This window comes from Lithobates pipiens, unplaced genomic scaffold (assembly GCF_037356315.1).
Source record: "Lithobates pipiens isolate NorthernLeopardFrog02 unplaced genomic scaffold, aLitPip1_a1.2 Scaffold_22, whole genome shotgun sequence".
NCBI lineage: Eukaryota > Metazoa > Chordata > Amphibia > Anura > Ranidae > Lithobates > Lithobates pipiens.
The window spans coordinates 26,081,963-26,097,322 of NW_027507784.1; the positions used below are offsets into that span (position 1 = coordinate 26,081,963).

The following is a 15,360-nucleotide window of genomic DNA, read 5'->3' on the forward strand; positions in this document are numbered from 1 at the left end:
TTTCTACATCTGAACATAGGGTTACTTAATATTCGACTATAGGTATCCTCATCTTCTAGAAGTTTCAACATCTCATCTCTATATTGTTCTTTGGAGAGGATTACGACTCTTCCTCCCTTATTGGCAGGTGGAAACACGTCATCATTCCTTTTCGTCAATTTTCTAATCCCACTCTTAATGTAATCAGGTTCGTCTTTCTTTTTGATTTTCAGATCCTTTAGATCCTGGATCACTACTTTCTTAACTACCTCAATGTGTTTGTTGTTAATTGGGGGGGGGGGGGGGTTAAAAGTCGATTTGTTTCAAAGTTTGCTATGTACGATCTCTTGATTTTCCAATATAGGTCTAGTTTTTATCGGGTTACTTGCTATATATTTTTTAATATCGACCTTTCTAATATATTTCTGTATACCTATGTATGTCTGGAATTTATCCATATTTCCTTGTTTCTCATTTTTCGTCCGTCCATCTTGGAGGGTGATTGTCTGTGTTTCTCCCTAAAAAAGACTTGTTGTAATATGTAATAAAGTGGTGGAGATTGGTTTGGGACTTTTGACAAAGCCATGGCCTGGTAAGGTCATGTATTTCCATCCCTGGGGACTTTAAATGAAACCATGCCCTGGTAAGGTCATATGTTTCCATCCCTATTGAGTTCAAAAGGAGGAGAGCGGGGGGGGGGGGGGGGCTTTACATGAAGCACCTGGTAGCATAGGAATAAATTGGTGGACATATAAGAATTTTATTGATTATTACAGTTATATATACATATATTGCTGGTATCAATGGTAGTCAAAGGTATCAAAGGTAATAGCAATGAACATGATAATAACATTGATATCACATAGTTAAAATGCAATAAAAGTCCAGGGTTCACCAAAGCAAGATTAGGCAGGCATTACTTTGAAAATGTTTCTATCTAATCTCGCTTTGGTGAACCCTGGACTTTTATTGTGTTTTTACTATGACTGCACCTTGCTCCCCTCCTTTTGAACACAATAGGGATGGAAACGCATGACCTCACCAGGCCATGGTTTCAATTAAAGTCCCCATGGATGGAAATATATGACCTTACCAGGCCATGGCTTCGTCAAAAGTCCCAAACCAATCTCCACTAGGGATGAGCCGAACACCCCCCGGTTCGGTTCGCACCAGAACTTTTGAACGGACCCCAAATTCGTACGTACGTTAGAACCCCATTGAAGTCTATGGGACTCGAACGTTCGAAATTAAAAGTGCTAATTTTAACGGCTAATATGCAAGATACTGTCCTAAAAAGGGTTTGGGGACCTGGCTCCTGCCCCAGGGGACATGGGTCAATGCAAAAAAAAGTTTTAAAAACGGCCGTTTTGGCGGGAGCACTGATTTTAATGACGATTAAAGTGGGAAAAAAAAGTGAAATATTCCTTTAAATGTGGTGCCTGGGGGGTGTCTGTAGTATGCCTGTGAAGTGCCACGTGTTTCCCGTGTTTAGAACAGTCCCTGCACAAAATGACATTTAACGGAAATAACGTCATTTAAAGCTGCTTGCGGTTTTAATGTTATATCTGGTTCCTGCAATATGGTTGACAATCATTGAGAAAAATGGCATAGGTAGCCCTCCCTGCCCATTACCAGCTCCTTTGGGTCTTGTACGCATATTAAGGGGAACCCCGTACACATATTAAGAAAAGGAAATGCGTGTGGCTCCCAGGCCCTATATACTCAGAACAGCAGTATACAGGCGGTGCAAACAAGACAGGGACTGTGTAGGTTTGTTGTGTTAAGTTGAATCTGTTTGTAATTTTCAACTGGTACATTTTTAAAGTGTAGCTCCAGTCAAAAAAACTATTTTTAAGCTTTTTGGAAAACATAGGGAAGGGTTATCACCTCTGTATAATTTGTTTTGTCGTCCATCTTTTTTCATCTCACTTGCTGTTGTCTCCTTCCGTTTGCAAGTAGGAGATGTTTGTAAGTTGGATGTTTGAAAGTAGGGGCCTGTCCTATATGCTCTGCAGAAATGGCGGAACAAAGTGTTGGTTTTGCCACAACATTTTAAGCCCTCAAAGTGACTCTTGGTGGGCACTGGAGCACCCTGCTGTGAACGATTATATCAAGAATTGTAATTACATGCCATTGTTGAACAGTGGTAGAAAAATTGACCTTTGGTGGTTGTGGTGCTGGTGCCACAACACTATAAGTCCTCACAGTTACTCTGGGTGGGCACAGGAACGGGCCCTCCTGTGAAATATTATATCAAGAATTGTAATTACATGTCCCTGTTAAACAGAGGCAGAAAAATTGGGCCTTAGGCACTGGTGCTGGTGCCACGACACTGCAACCTCTCCCATATACTCTTGTTTTATTGCAGGAATTAGCCCTGCTGCAAAGCATTGCATCAAAAATTGTACTTAAACGCCCCTGTTAAACAGGGGCAGAAAAATTGGGCTGATGGCATCACCCAGAACCAGAAATGTTCTTCCAACATATCATCGGAGGAGGAAGAGGATAGACAATCAACATAACAGGACAGTCACTCAGCATCAGCATAGGCAGTCTTGAAGGGATGTGATATTTCAAAAAAAATTATTCGGTTACATCAGCTTCAGGTGCTTGGTAGCTGTGGGTGATCCAAGACTGATTCATCTTGATGAAGGTCAGTCGATCAACTGATTCAGTAGACAGCTGCACCCTGTGATCAGTAACAAAGCCACCAGCAGCACTGAAGGTGCGTTCCGAAAGAACACTGGATGCAGGACAGGCCAGTAGCTCAATTGCATACTGTGCAAGCTCTGGCCAGTGATCCATCCTCAAGACCCAGTAAGCCAGAGGATTTTCGGTGGGAAAGGTGTCCAATTCTGACCTTGCCCCTAGGTATTCCTGCACCATGTAAATCAGACGCTGGCGATGGTTGCTGGAACCGATCATACTTTGGGGCTGCGGACTAAAAAATTGTCTGAAAGCATCAGTCAGACGGCCACCTTCTCCACCGCTCCTTCTGACCAATGCCTCAGCAACACGTTGTCCAGGACCAGGAGTTTGTAACCTCCCAGTCTCTGGGAACGCGTTGCACAGACCTTTCTGCAAGGCCTCCCGGAGATGTCTCATCCTCTGCTCCCTCTGCGATGGCAAGATAAGGTCGGCAACCTTACCCTTGTACCGTGGATCAAGGAGAGTGGCCAGCCAGTAATGGTCCCTCTCCTTCATCCGAAGAATACGAGGATCCTTCCGCTGGCTTTGCAGGATCAGGGAGGCCATGCAGCGTAGGTTAGCTGAGGCATTCGGTCCGGAGTCCTCTGGGTCACTAAGGACAACATGATCCGCAGCTACCTCCTCCCAGCCACGTACAAGTCCACATGTTTCTTGGGACTGTAAATCATCCCTACAAGACTGCTGCTGCTGCTGCTGATGCTGAGTGCCAGCCTCCACCTCCATGCTGACACAATCATCCGCCTCCTCCTCTTCCTCCTCCTCATCCTCTTCCTGTGTGATGGGTGGCACAGCAGGAACACTGTCTGGATAAAGGGGGCCTTGAGAGGCAAGGAAGTCCTCCTCTTCCTGCCTCTGTTCTGCCTCAAGTGCCCTGTCCATTATTCCACACAGCGTATGCTCCAAGAGGTGGACAAGAGGTACATTGTCACTGATTCATGCACTGTCACTGCTCACCATCCTTGCGGCCTCCTCAAACGGTGACAGGACAGTGCATGCATCCCTGATCATGCCCCACTGGCATGGTGAGAAAAAACCGAGCTCCCCTGACCCTGTCCTGGTGCCGTAGTCGCACAGGTACTCATTGATGGCCCTCTGCTGTGTGTGCAGCCGCTGCAGCATGGCCAACGTTGAGTTCCACCTGGTGGGCATGTCACATATAAGGCGGTTCTTGGGCAGGTTCAACTCCTTTTGGAGCTCAGCCAGCCGAGCACAGGCATTAAATGATCGGCGGAAATGCACACAGACTTTCCTGGCCACCATGTGACATGGTGGGCATGTCACATATAAGGCGGTTCTTGGGCAGGTTCAACTCCTTTTGGAGCTCAGCCAGCCGAGCACAGGCATTAAATGATCGGCGGAAATGCACACAGACTTTCCTGGCCTGCTTCAGGACATCCTGTAAGCCGGGGTACCTGCCCAAGAACCGCTGCACCACCAGGTTAAGGACATGAACTACACAGGGCACATGGGTCAGTTGTCCCTGTCGGAGGGCGGAGAGGAGGTTGGTGCCATTGTCGCAAACCACCATCCTTGGCTTAAGCTGGTCGTGGCGTCAATCACCTCTCGGCCTGCCCCTGCAGAGCTGACAAAACATCCGCCCCAGTGTGGCTCCTGTCCCCAAACAAACCAGCGCAAGCACGGCATGACATCGTTTTGCCTGCGTACTTGCGTAGCCCCTGGAACGCCTACGAAGCACCGCTGGTTCTGAGGACAGAGCACTGGAAGAGGCCATGGAGGAAGAAGAAGAGGAGGGGGTGGAGGAGAGAGGTGTGTCACAACCAATAGTAGCATTTTGGAGGCGTGGTGGCGGAACAACCTCCAACACTACTGCACCTTGTCCTGCATCCTTCCCAGCTGCCAGAAGAGTGACCCAATGGGCCGTGAAAGACGGGTAACGTCCCTGTCCATGCCTGCTGGACCATGAGTCAGCGGTAATATGCACCTTACCGCTGCCCGCCCTGTCCAGCGAGGCAAGGACATTGCCTTCCACATGCCAGTAGAGACCTGGAATCACCTTCCGTGAGAAAAAGTGGCGTTTGGGGACCTGACACTGAGGAACCGCACATTGTACAAACTCACGGAAGGGGGCCGAGTCTACCAACTGAAAAGGCAGCAGTTGAAGTGCTAGCAATTTAGCCAAGCTAGCATTCAACCGCTGGGCATGTGGATGGCTGGGAGTGAACTTCTTTCGCCGGTCCAGCAGCTGGGGCAGGGACATTTACCTGCTATAATCGGACGTGGGTGTACTGCTAGCAGAGTGCCCGGAAACACTTGGCTGTGACACACCTAATTCTACACCTTCATTCCTCTCAGAGCAGGTTTCAGAGAGGACTGAGGGTCTAGTGGGGTTGGAGATGCCAGCTGATGAGGAGCAAGGAGAGGGCCGCTTTGTTCTTTGGTATGGGTCTTTGAGGTACGCTTGCCAACGAGCTGCATGGCAGGTCAACATATGTCTGGTCAAGCATGTGGTGCTCAAGCGGCTGATGTTTTGGCCACGCGAGATACGCTTGAGACATATGTTGCAAATAATCCAAAAATAGCTGCGCTAAAACTTATAAAGCACCCCAGCAAGAAGTCACTTTTGACGAAACGACGTAGGGTGAGCGGCGTGCTGACGTCACCGCATTTCCACGTTAATCCGGAAGGGCGGGCAGTGCAAACAAGAGAGAGCCGGCCGGCTCGTTTTTTATACGCTATACGCTTACACTCTGCTGGGAATTCGTGAGTTGTTACTTTACTTTTTAAATTTTAATAAATCTTTACGGAATTATGCTATGGGAGCTTTTTTTCTTCTCTCTTTGCCGTACTAAATGATTGTGGTGGAACGAGATATACCATAAAGAGGGAGCAGATTGATTGGAGTTACCAACAGAGCCCAGTGTGGGGACCAGGAACGTAACATTTTACAAGCCCGTATGATCTCCTTAAAAAGAGATCTTGACAGCTGGTAAGCCTCCTCTAATTTGGTGGTGGATAATCTCTTTCTAATCTGGGTGCACCTGCTACGTGTGTAAAGGGTGGTTTTTGAGAGTCACCGAAAATGGACTAAGATTCAGCTTCCTTTTCTTTGGACTGCTTATATGCCTGGAAATCATTACTTTGGCACTATTTTTGCATGTTTTTGGGATTTTTTGCAAATAAGAAATATTATGTCACCTTATAATTTTGTTTTATAAGTTTTAGCGCAGCTATTTTTAGATTGTTGTATATTGTGTGTGTCTCGCATTGAGTTGCAGCAAGAACTTACTACTGTCAGTATTAACACTAATATCAAGTTTTTGTTTTATTTACACTTGATTTTTTCACATATATTTGTCTAGCACTTTGTTTAGACCAGCACTGTTTTTCGAAGGTTTTATATGTTGCAAATAGCAGCGGTGCAATCTGATGCACTCATCTCAAAAAAGGCCCACACCAAAGAACTTTTAGAATAACGTGCAGAGGCAGCGCCCTGCACAGGCTGAGCTCTGCGGTGTGATTCAGTCGGTGTGCTGCCCCTAAGCTGGCGGCGGAGGGCATCCTGCCTCATTGGACATGTGCCTCCTCCTCTCTTCTACCAGGCACCCACGTGGAGTCAGTGTCCTCATCATCCCCTCCCTTTTCATCGCTGTAGCAAACCTGGCAGTATGCTGCAGCTTGTGGAACATGACTGCCAGATTGCTGTCCTTCTTGAGCATCCCCTCTCTCTGCATTCACGCTACTGCCTTCCTCTAGCTGAGTGTCATCATCAGAGGCTACAAAACACTGGGCATCCTCCTGGAGCATGTACCCAACACTGTGCTCAAAGAGTTCAGGAGACTCCTCAGGAGGACGTGGTGCGTCTAGGGAAGGAGTCACTGATGATGACATTGAGAGGAGGGAAGACGATGCGTTGGCAGCTGCTTTGCTAGTACCCTGAGACTGGGTGAGAGAGGATGAGGAGGATGAAGAGGGCTTGGTCATCTACTCTACCAAGTCGTTGGCATGTTGCGGCTCAACATGTCCAGCTGCCGAAAAGAAGGACAAGCTTGTCCCATGGCCACGTGCTGATGACAATGCACCGCGTCCACGACCAGCACTGTTGTCTCTAGACACAGAGCCTGCTTGCCCTCTTTTATCGGCTCGTGCCTGTCTGCCTCTCCTTGCTGGCCTTCCAGACATGGTAATGGCCTGAAGGGAGTTGGGTAAAAAAGCAGTTGGGTAGTGTATATTGTGCTAGAGGCACACAACACCCACTAACTCCTGCAGATGCCTTTATTATAGAACACCAGAGATAAAGGGGTATATACAGATGTATACTGTGCTGTGCTGGAGGCACACACAACTTCCAATAACTCCTGCAGATGGCAAGTGGGCTCAAATAGAGAAAAACTGTGTAGGTGGATATAGCGGTATGTACTGGGTACAGAGCACGCAGACAGCACGCACTAGCTCCTAACACTACTGACTGCAAGCTCTATTATAAAAGATAGGTCACTAGCTATATAGGTGAGGTGAATATAGCGGTGTATACTGCGGTCAGGGAATGCAGACAACAACCACTACACAACAGCAAGATCGAAAATCGGCCGAAAAGGATCGGTGTGTACTGTGTTGAAGGTACACAGAACACCCACTAACTGCTTCAGACGCCAACACACTACACAAGGCCGCCGCGCTGGCGGCCTTATATAGTGTGGGGAGTGCACTACACAGCCTGAGCTATGATTGGCCACAGTCATCCTGCCTGTGGCCAATCATGACTCTCCTCGCTGCTGGCGCTGCGATTGGCCAAGCATGCGGGGTCACAGTGCATGCTTGGCCAATCATGAGCCAGCAATGCACTGCGCCATCGCAGTGCATTGTGGGCCGTGAGCGCCACACGAATTTGGCGCGAATGGACCAAAACGTTCGGACTTCGCCGAACGGGCGAACAGCCGATGTTCGAGTCGAACGTATGTTCGACTGGGACACGAAGCTCATCCCTAATCTCCACCACTTTATTACATCAATTTGGGATGGAAGCACGTGGTAATGCTCCATTGGTTTAGCTTTAGTACATTTTTTAAATAACACATTTTAAACAGTTTTTTTAATTCTAGTTATATATATTTACTTCCGCTGTAGCTCCATATATGTCATGGTTGTAGCTCAATTATAATTATATTTTCTACCAGGACTATAGAATGTCCAGGATATCTATTGGGAAATGGCCGCCATATGTTTTTACACATAGGCCACAAGAAAATGGCCACTTGGAACTAATATTAATTAACCTATTTAACGACACTTCCTAGTTTTTTAAACCCCTGATGAAGTAACGTAATTGTGACAATACGCGTTGGATTGCCTTACACGGACACAGGAAGTGACATCAGGCCACGAGCTCGCCACTCGTTTTTATCTTGTTTTTTACCTGTTTTATTATGTGAGTATTTTTAAACCTGCAAACTCAAATAAATATCTGTGTTTATATACTTCACGATTTGGGTCCCCACTCTCCTTTTTACTCTATCTTCACGGACCTAGGAGGCTGTCCACTGACACTGAGGCATATAGATGTAGCACTGACCCTGAAGGAGCTGCTGGTTTTATTGGGCTTACCGTTTCCTTCTTGACCTCGTCTCTGTCTAAGGTTTCCCATGGTAGATGGCCCAAAGAAATGTAAAAACTGACACTGAATCTTCTTTTGGGTTATTTATTTGAAATAGAAACAAGATCTCTCAGGTTAGGGTAGACGGTTAGGAGGAAGTTCAGGTATTTTGGACTGTCAAAAATGGAAAGTCTTTATAGAAGGAATCCAGAGAATAACTGTTTCACAGCTGGATCTTCACAACCCCCAGATAGACCTCCTCTCACTAGGCCTAGCAGCCGGTAGGGTGTTAAGTAAAGTAAAGTCTCTGCCACAGCCTTGAGTGTATAATACTTGAGAAAAAGTCTCTCTGCCACAGACATGAGCGTAACTGAGGGACATCGACAAATTTATAGAGCTATCATACGGGACCAGTATCTCTCAGCCGGTCCGGCGATACAGTATGAGTGTAGATCCATGAAGTGTCCTTCAACTGAGCCTCCAGGCTCCTCCAGAGAAGCCAGCCTTGCGCACGGCCTTCTCCTGAAGAGTCTGCCCCTGGATGCTTCTCCAGTTGCTGGCCCTCTCCTTAGATGAGATGGCACCGGACCACCCTTGAATCACCAGGCCTCAACATCCATTCAGGCCTGTCCCTGCAGTTGCTTCACCTCGGGCTATCCAGCCCCGAGACTTGGAAATGCATGGAACCGCACCCCAGGCCAGGAGGGCCATGGGGGCTGGTCAGGAGGACCAGGACCAAACAGACAGAAAATCCTCTGGCACGGAACCCAATAACACGTGATGTCAGCACCTTAAATACCACCTCCCAGCATGCACATCAGGAGAAACACTCCCACGGCGCTGGTTCAGAGAAAACGTGACATTCATTACACCCAGCTAAACTGCGTTCTACTACTTGCTGGCGGTGACAGTGACACCTGCAGCCAAAGAGAACCCAGTGCAGCCCAGCTGGACTGGCACTGAAATCATAATTTAGTAAAATTAACCCTAAAAACCCAACTGTGGTTTCAGGAATATTAGTTTTCAAAAACATATAGTGCATGCTCCTCAGGAGCCAGCGCCACATAGAGATAACCTATCATTATATATGAAGACTGATTGATGCGTCCCCTGGCCACTACCACACAAGAGGAACATTGGGTGGATTCACACCACCTATGCACTGAAAGACTGTATTTTCACTGACTGTCACTTGGAGCACAGCACTTTCCCGCATCTTATTTTTATTTTGTTTTTTTAATTTTCTCTATTCTTGTGAAGTGTTGGACTCTACCTCATAGTCTGTCAGCATTAGCACTTTTTTATTCCATGCAACTTGAAGGCTATGCGATTATGTAGCAATTATATGTGTTTCTATGCAATTTTGCACATGCAATGTCACTTTATATGCGTTTTTTTGCAATTTGAAGGTTATATGATTATTTGGCAATTTTATAAGTTTCTATGCAAATGTGCACATACGTTGTCACTATATGTGTGTTTTATGCAACTTTGCACATGCGATGCCACTTTATAAATTAGCACTTTATTTATGGTATTAATTTTTTCATGTGAGCACGCCACCATATATTGATTTTTATTTAACCTATTGTTTGTGCTGGTTTGACCAGTTCGGTGTCTGCTGCAGCTAGTGTTCCGTTGTTTACTGCTGTCCTGGTAGCGCGGAGATATTCTCTCTTATCTATCCTGGATATTGTATCCATTGTGTATATGATTAGGAACAAGCATTTTAAAGTAATGAAATCTGTAACAGCATCAAATAAATTGTATATCATGTTGGAATATTTCTGCAGATTGAGAGTCGAATATTGCTCAATGGATAGTCAAGTAAATGTAATTATATGGCATGCAGGTACCGCACACTGTATTTACCTCCAATGTAAGGTAAATAAAAGACAAACTTCAGCTCAGATCCCAGCTCAATGGTCACGTCTATCTTACATGTTTCACCCACATTGCCTCAATTGTAGATCACTAATAACCATAAACAAATATAAATAACAATAATCTTCAAAAGTGCCTACTTATAGGAGCACTAACTTTCCTCTCAATATCTGTGGGCACATGGATTTAATTGAAATTACTTAAATCATTTTAAAACTGGATAATATTTCACCCCCACGGTTCATATATACACATGCACAGAACGGATAAATGTACAAACAACTAAAACTAACATTTACAATTTTTGGTGGACTTATTAAGCCCTCATCATATAAAATTAACTTTATCTTTCTGGATAGACATTTATTAACTTACTTTTTTTTTTTATAGTGCAAAATAAATGGTGCTACAGAAAAGGTAAATGTGGACATGGTATCAAGTCCTACAGTGCCATGATTATCACATATTAACCCTATAGAAGCTTTGCAAGCTTACAATAAACCTTTTAAAGTAATAATTTTGTAAGGATGAAAAACTATCAAATGGTCATTCCCATGAGAATATCTTGAAATTCTTCTTTGCTTTGTATCATCCGTACTTCAATATGTCTACTTTTTATTTCTGGTATCACATAATTTGTCTTATATTCTGTACATGTAATTTATTTTAACATAAAATAAAAACTTTTGAACGAGAAAAACTATCAAATGAAATTGATTTTAGGGTTAGATTTAGAAAAGTCAGCAAAGTTTAGCAAAGAGCCATATGACAACTCAATTAAATAATTGGGTTACTGAACTTAAAAGTAAGTAATTTGCTCTCTGCACCTAAAGGTCATAAGCAAAGAATTTAGATCAAACCATTCCTTTCTATACATCTTCACATAGTGGTCATATATTACCAGGAAGACTTTCTAATAGAAATATTACTAAATAAATTAAACTTACATGTTTCACAGAGGAGTAGGAAGAGCAGTAATCTATACGCCATTCTAAAGGACTGTGCAACCTTTTACTTTATTTGTTTTCTTTGTTTTGAACATGTTATCTGATCAGTTGCAAGAAGAAGCCATAAAGCAGGTATGGGCTGGAATTTACAGTAAATGTGTTATTCATTTCTAAGTTTATCTTTATTAGTTTATAAGTTACATATAACACCAAAACAAGGAAATGTATCGCCTTTATTTATTAAAAGCAACTAGGCTGTTCTCTTTGCTATGGAATTTTCCCTAGATCTTGGTGAATCTTCACTATTCAAGAAATATTCCCCAAGATATACAGTATCTCACAAAAGTGAGTACACCCTCACATTTATATAAATATTTGATTATATATTTTCATGTGACAACCCTGAAGAAATGACACTTGTCTACAATGTAAAGTAGTGAGTGTACAGCTTGTATAACAGTGTAAATTTGCTGTCCCCTCAAAATAACTCAACACACAGCCATTCATTTCTAAACTTCTGGCAACAAAAGCGGGTGCACCCCTAAGTGAAAATGTCCAAATTAGGCCCACAGTGTCAATATTTTGTGTGGTCACCATTATTTTCCAGCACTATCTTAAAGGGATTGTAAAGTAAAAAAATGTATTTTTTTAAAATAACAAACATATCATACTTACCTCCACTGTGCAGCTCGTTTTGCACAGAGTGGCCCCGAACCTGCTCTTCTGGGGTCCCTCGGCGGCTGTCTCGGCTTCCTCCCGCAGGTACTTCTCACTTTCATGCGAGCTCTCTCTCATGGTGAGAAGCACCTGCGGGCGCGCTCCCGTGATACAGCCGGCGGCTATAGCTGCTCGATGTATCACACGGCCCCACCCCCATAGAATGCATTAAGGTGAAAAAACATTTACCTTTACAACCCCTTTAACCTTATTGGGAATGGAGGTCACCAGAGCTTCCCAGGTTGCCACTGGAGTCCTCTTCCACTCCTCCATGACCACATTGCGGAGCTGGTGGATGTTTGAGATCTTGCGCTCCTCCACCTTCCATTTTAGGATACCCCACAGATGCCCACCCAAAAATGGAACTTCTGCTTTAAGTGTTGGTGATCCCCTTACATGCCACATTTGGCATGTCATTTTTTTTGGAGGGGGAGCAGGTGCCCAGTTTTTAAGGGCACTGAGCTCCCACTTCCTCCTCAGACGCGAGTAGAGGAGAGCCGATCAGCGGCTCTCCTGACAGGGGGGGATCTGGGCTGATTGTTTATCAGCACAGCCTCCCCTCGGATCCCACCCAGGACCACCATAATGCCGCCCAGGACCACCAGGGATCCCACCACACTGGACCACCAGGTATGCCCCCCTAGACCCCCAGGAAAATGCACATCTGTGCCCAGGCAGCTGCCAATCAATGCCCAGGCAGCTGCCAATCAGTGCCCACTGACAATGCCTACCACTGCCACTAGGGATGCCCATCAGTGCTTCATATCAGTGCCGTGTATCAGTGCCCATCAGTGGCACGTATCAATGCCCATCAGTGACCAGCAGTGCTGCCTATCAGTGCCACCCATAAGTACCCATCTTTTCATCCTTTCAGTGCCCATCAGTGTCACCTATCAGTGCCCATCAGTGCCCACCTGTGCCACCCATGAGTGCCCACCAGTGCCGCCTATCAATGCCCATCAGTGCTGCATATCAGTGCCACCCATCAGTGCCGCCTACCAGTGCCCATCAGTGCCACATATCAGTTCCCATCGTTGGTGCCCGTCAGTGCCCCCTCATTGGTGCCGCCTTATCAATGCCTATCAGTGCCGCCTTATCAGTGCCCATCAGTGAAAAAGAAAACTTACTTATTTACAAAATTCTATAACAGAAACATAACCAAAACTTTTATTTTTTATAAAAAACATTTGGTCTTTTTTTATTTGTTTAGCAAAAAAAAAAAAAAAAACGCAGAGGTTATCAAATACCACCAAAATAAAGCTCTATTTGTGGGAACAATATGATACAAATGTAGTTTGGGTACAGTGTTGTATGACCGCGTAATTGTAATTCAAAGCTCAAAATTGTCCTGGGCAGGAAGGTGCATAAGTGCCCTGTATTGAAGTGGTTAAAAGATCAAAAATTTTATTTGCATATAAAAGACATAAAAATTTGTAATCATTTCATATCTCATAAAAAACATTACAAATCTCATGCATACGCTTGACCACAAGTATCTGGAAAACCTCTCTAGGACATCCTGCTGGAGGTGTCTCAGATGTATAAAAATAGGGTCGACCCACTTTGTGGGAATACTGCTTCTTTAGGACCTCTTTGGCCTGTCTTTTGTTTTACATATAGCACAATGTAGCGTTAAAAACTACAAACAAAGTATTCAAATCAATAACATAACTATTTACAAAGTCCCGTCCTAAATGTATTTTGTATTGCAATACTGAAAAAATAATAAAGTGTCCTGTGCTTATTTATATCATAAATATGGTAAAAAATCTACAAACAATCCATATATCTCTCCAATCTCATGAAGTGTCCAGTGCAATCAAAAGATCTTCATACATCCAAATTTATGGTGAAAATGGATTCCATCTCCAAGACATGCCCCCACCTTCAGTGAATAGTCCACCACCAAAATCTGCTAAATGACTCACCAGAAGTAAGGGCTAGCAATATCAAACCAGCAAATGCGCATATGAGTGCAAAAGGCAGGTCTCAAAGGGGTGCAGGGGATCTTCCCTCAGAACTATCACAAACAATTATCCCACAAGGAGCACTCAGTCATCCAAAACGAGTTTTATAAAGGAGAAAAGGGTGCTCATAGTGTAAAACCATTAAAATTTTATTTTATAAAAAAAGCTTAACCCCAGTCACTTACAGATGCTGGTCATGGGTGTGGCTGGGGGTGTATTTTCTTATTCGCTCTAGCAGCTTGGGCAGTGAAATTTGCCTGCTCGGTGCTACATCTGGTGGTGTGGTGTTGGCAGAATCGGAACAAGGTTCCTGCTTATGCTTTCCCCTACTCTGTGTTGCCCATGTAGACCCTCCCCCCCACTGGAACAGCCTTCTATATCTTGATCCCTATCACTGAAGGCTACTGAGGGTGCATGGTGTATAGTGGGCGACAATGTGGAATGAGAAGAGCAGGAAGAAGGAGGCGGAGCGAGGCCCTTTTCCTGACATGTAGCTTTTTGGTGCTATTCCCAATTTGTACTCAGAGTCAATCTGTGGATAGTATAAGAAAGGAAAAAAGAGCAACAGAGAACATAGACCTGAAGTGTGCCAGGGTCACGTGGTCAGTATGCCTAAAAGGGGGCATACCCAAGTATGAAATGAAAAGAAAGAAAAAGAAAAGGGGGTGGGTGGGACACAAGAGTCTACGACCACGAGGGGAGGAGGCAAGGAGGGCAGGCTTTATGCAGCCTGACTCCTCCTACACCTGCGGTCAGCCTTACACTTGTACTCAAAGTCAATCTGTGGATAGTATAGTAAAGGAACAAAGAGCAACAGAGAACATAGACCTGAAGTGTTGCGGGGTCAGTATGCCTAAAAGGGTTCAAAAATAAACACAGTAGGATGAAAGCTTAACAACCAAATTTATTACCCAGTGAATTAACGTTTGACCTGCCAAAATCGACAAACGCTTGCGGTATCTCAAAAAAGTGTCTCTGGGACATACCCAGAGAAACAAGGCGACCCCCCCCCCCTACCCAAATACCACATAATAAGGGCTGGGGCCCTCTGGCGCAAAGTCGCAGAAGCCACTCCTACCCTGAATGAATAGCCAAAGTATGCTTTGGGGTCCAGACCCTGTTTGGCCAAAAAGGAGGGAGGCAATGAAGTGTGCATTTACCTGCGGAGAGGGGAGCGCTAGGGAAAGGCAACAGAGGACCATCCCAGGGTTTGACAAATGAAGCACTAATGAGCTGGTATAAAACCAACCCCGCGCACCACGCCTTGCCAGGCTCCAAGAACCTGATAACAGTGCCGCCCCTGATTACTACGTCTTGGGAGCATGCAGATGTAACAGAAAAGGCCGGGGTGACAAACCAGTTGATTGGCCAAAAGTAAGCAAGACCCTGGGCCAGAAGCCCGACTCCCCTGGCCTCAGGAACCTCAAAATGCCAGCTATAGCACTGCCTTGAGCACCACGCTGGTAACTAATGCAAAAGGAGACCTGAGAGCATGTCAGATATGTCATGAAAAATATGACCCACAATGGGAAGTCTGCTGAGCACAACAGGAGGTCTACTCTACTGGATCCCTGAGGATGGCTTACATAGAATGTGCACAAAGAAA

General features: G+C 45.0%; 1 protein-coding gene across 1 annotated transcript in view; it reads right to left on the reverse strand.

The window, feature by feature from the left end:
- Nucleotides 1–11,193, reverse strand: part of LOC143923455 (up-regulator of cell proliferation-like) — a 51,903-nt gene extending 40,710 nt beyond the window's left edge. Inside the window, exon 1 of the mRNA XM_077447140.1 lies at nt 11,071–11,193. Coding sequence (XP_077303266.1) covers nt 11,071–11,113 — 43 coding nt within the window. The 5' untranslated portion in view covers nt 11,114–11,193. The remainder of the gene's footprint in view (nt 1–11,070) is intronic.
- Between the last annotated feature and the right edge of the window lie 4,167 nt (nt 11,194–15,360).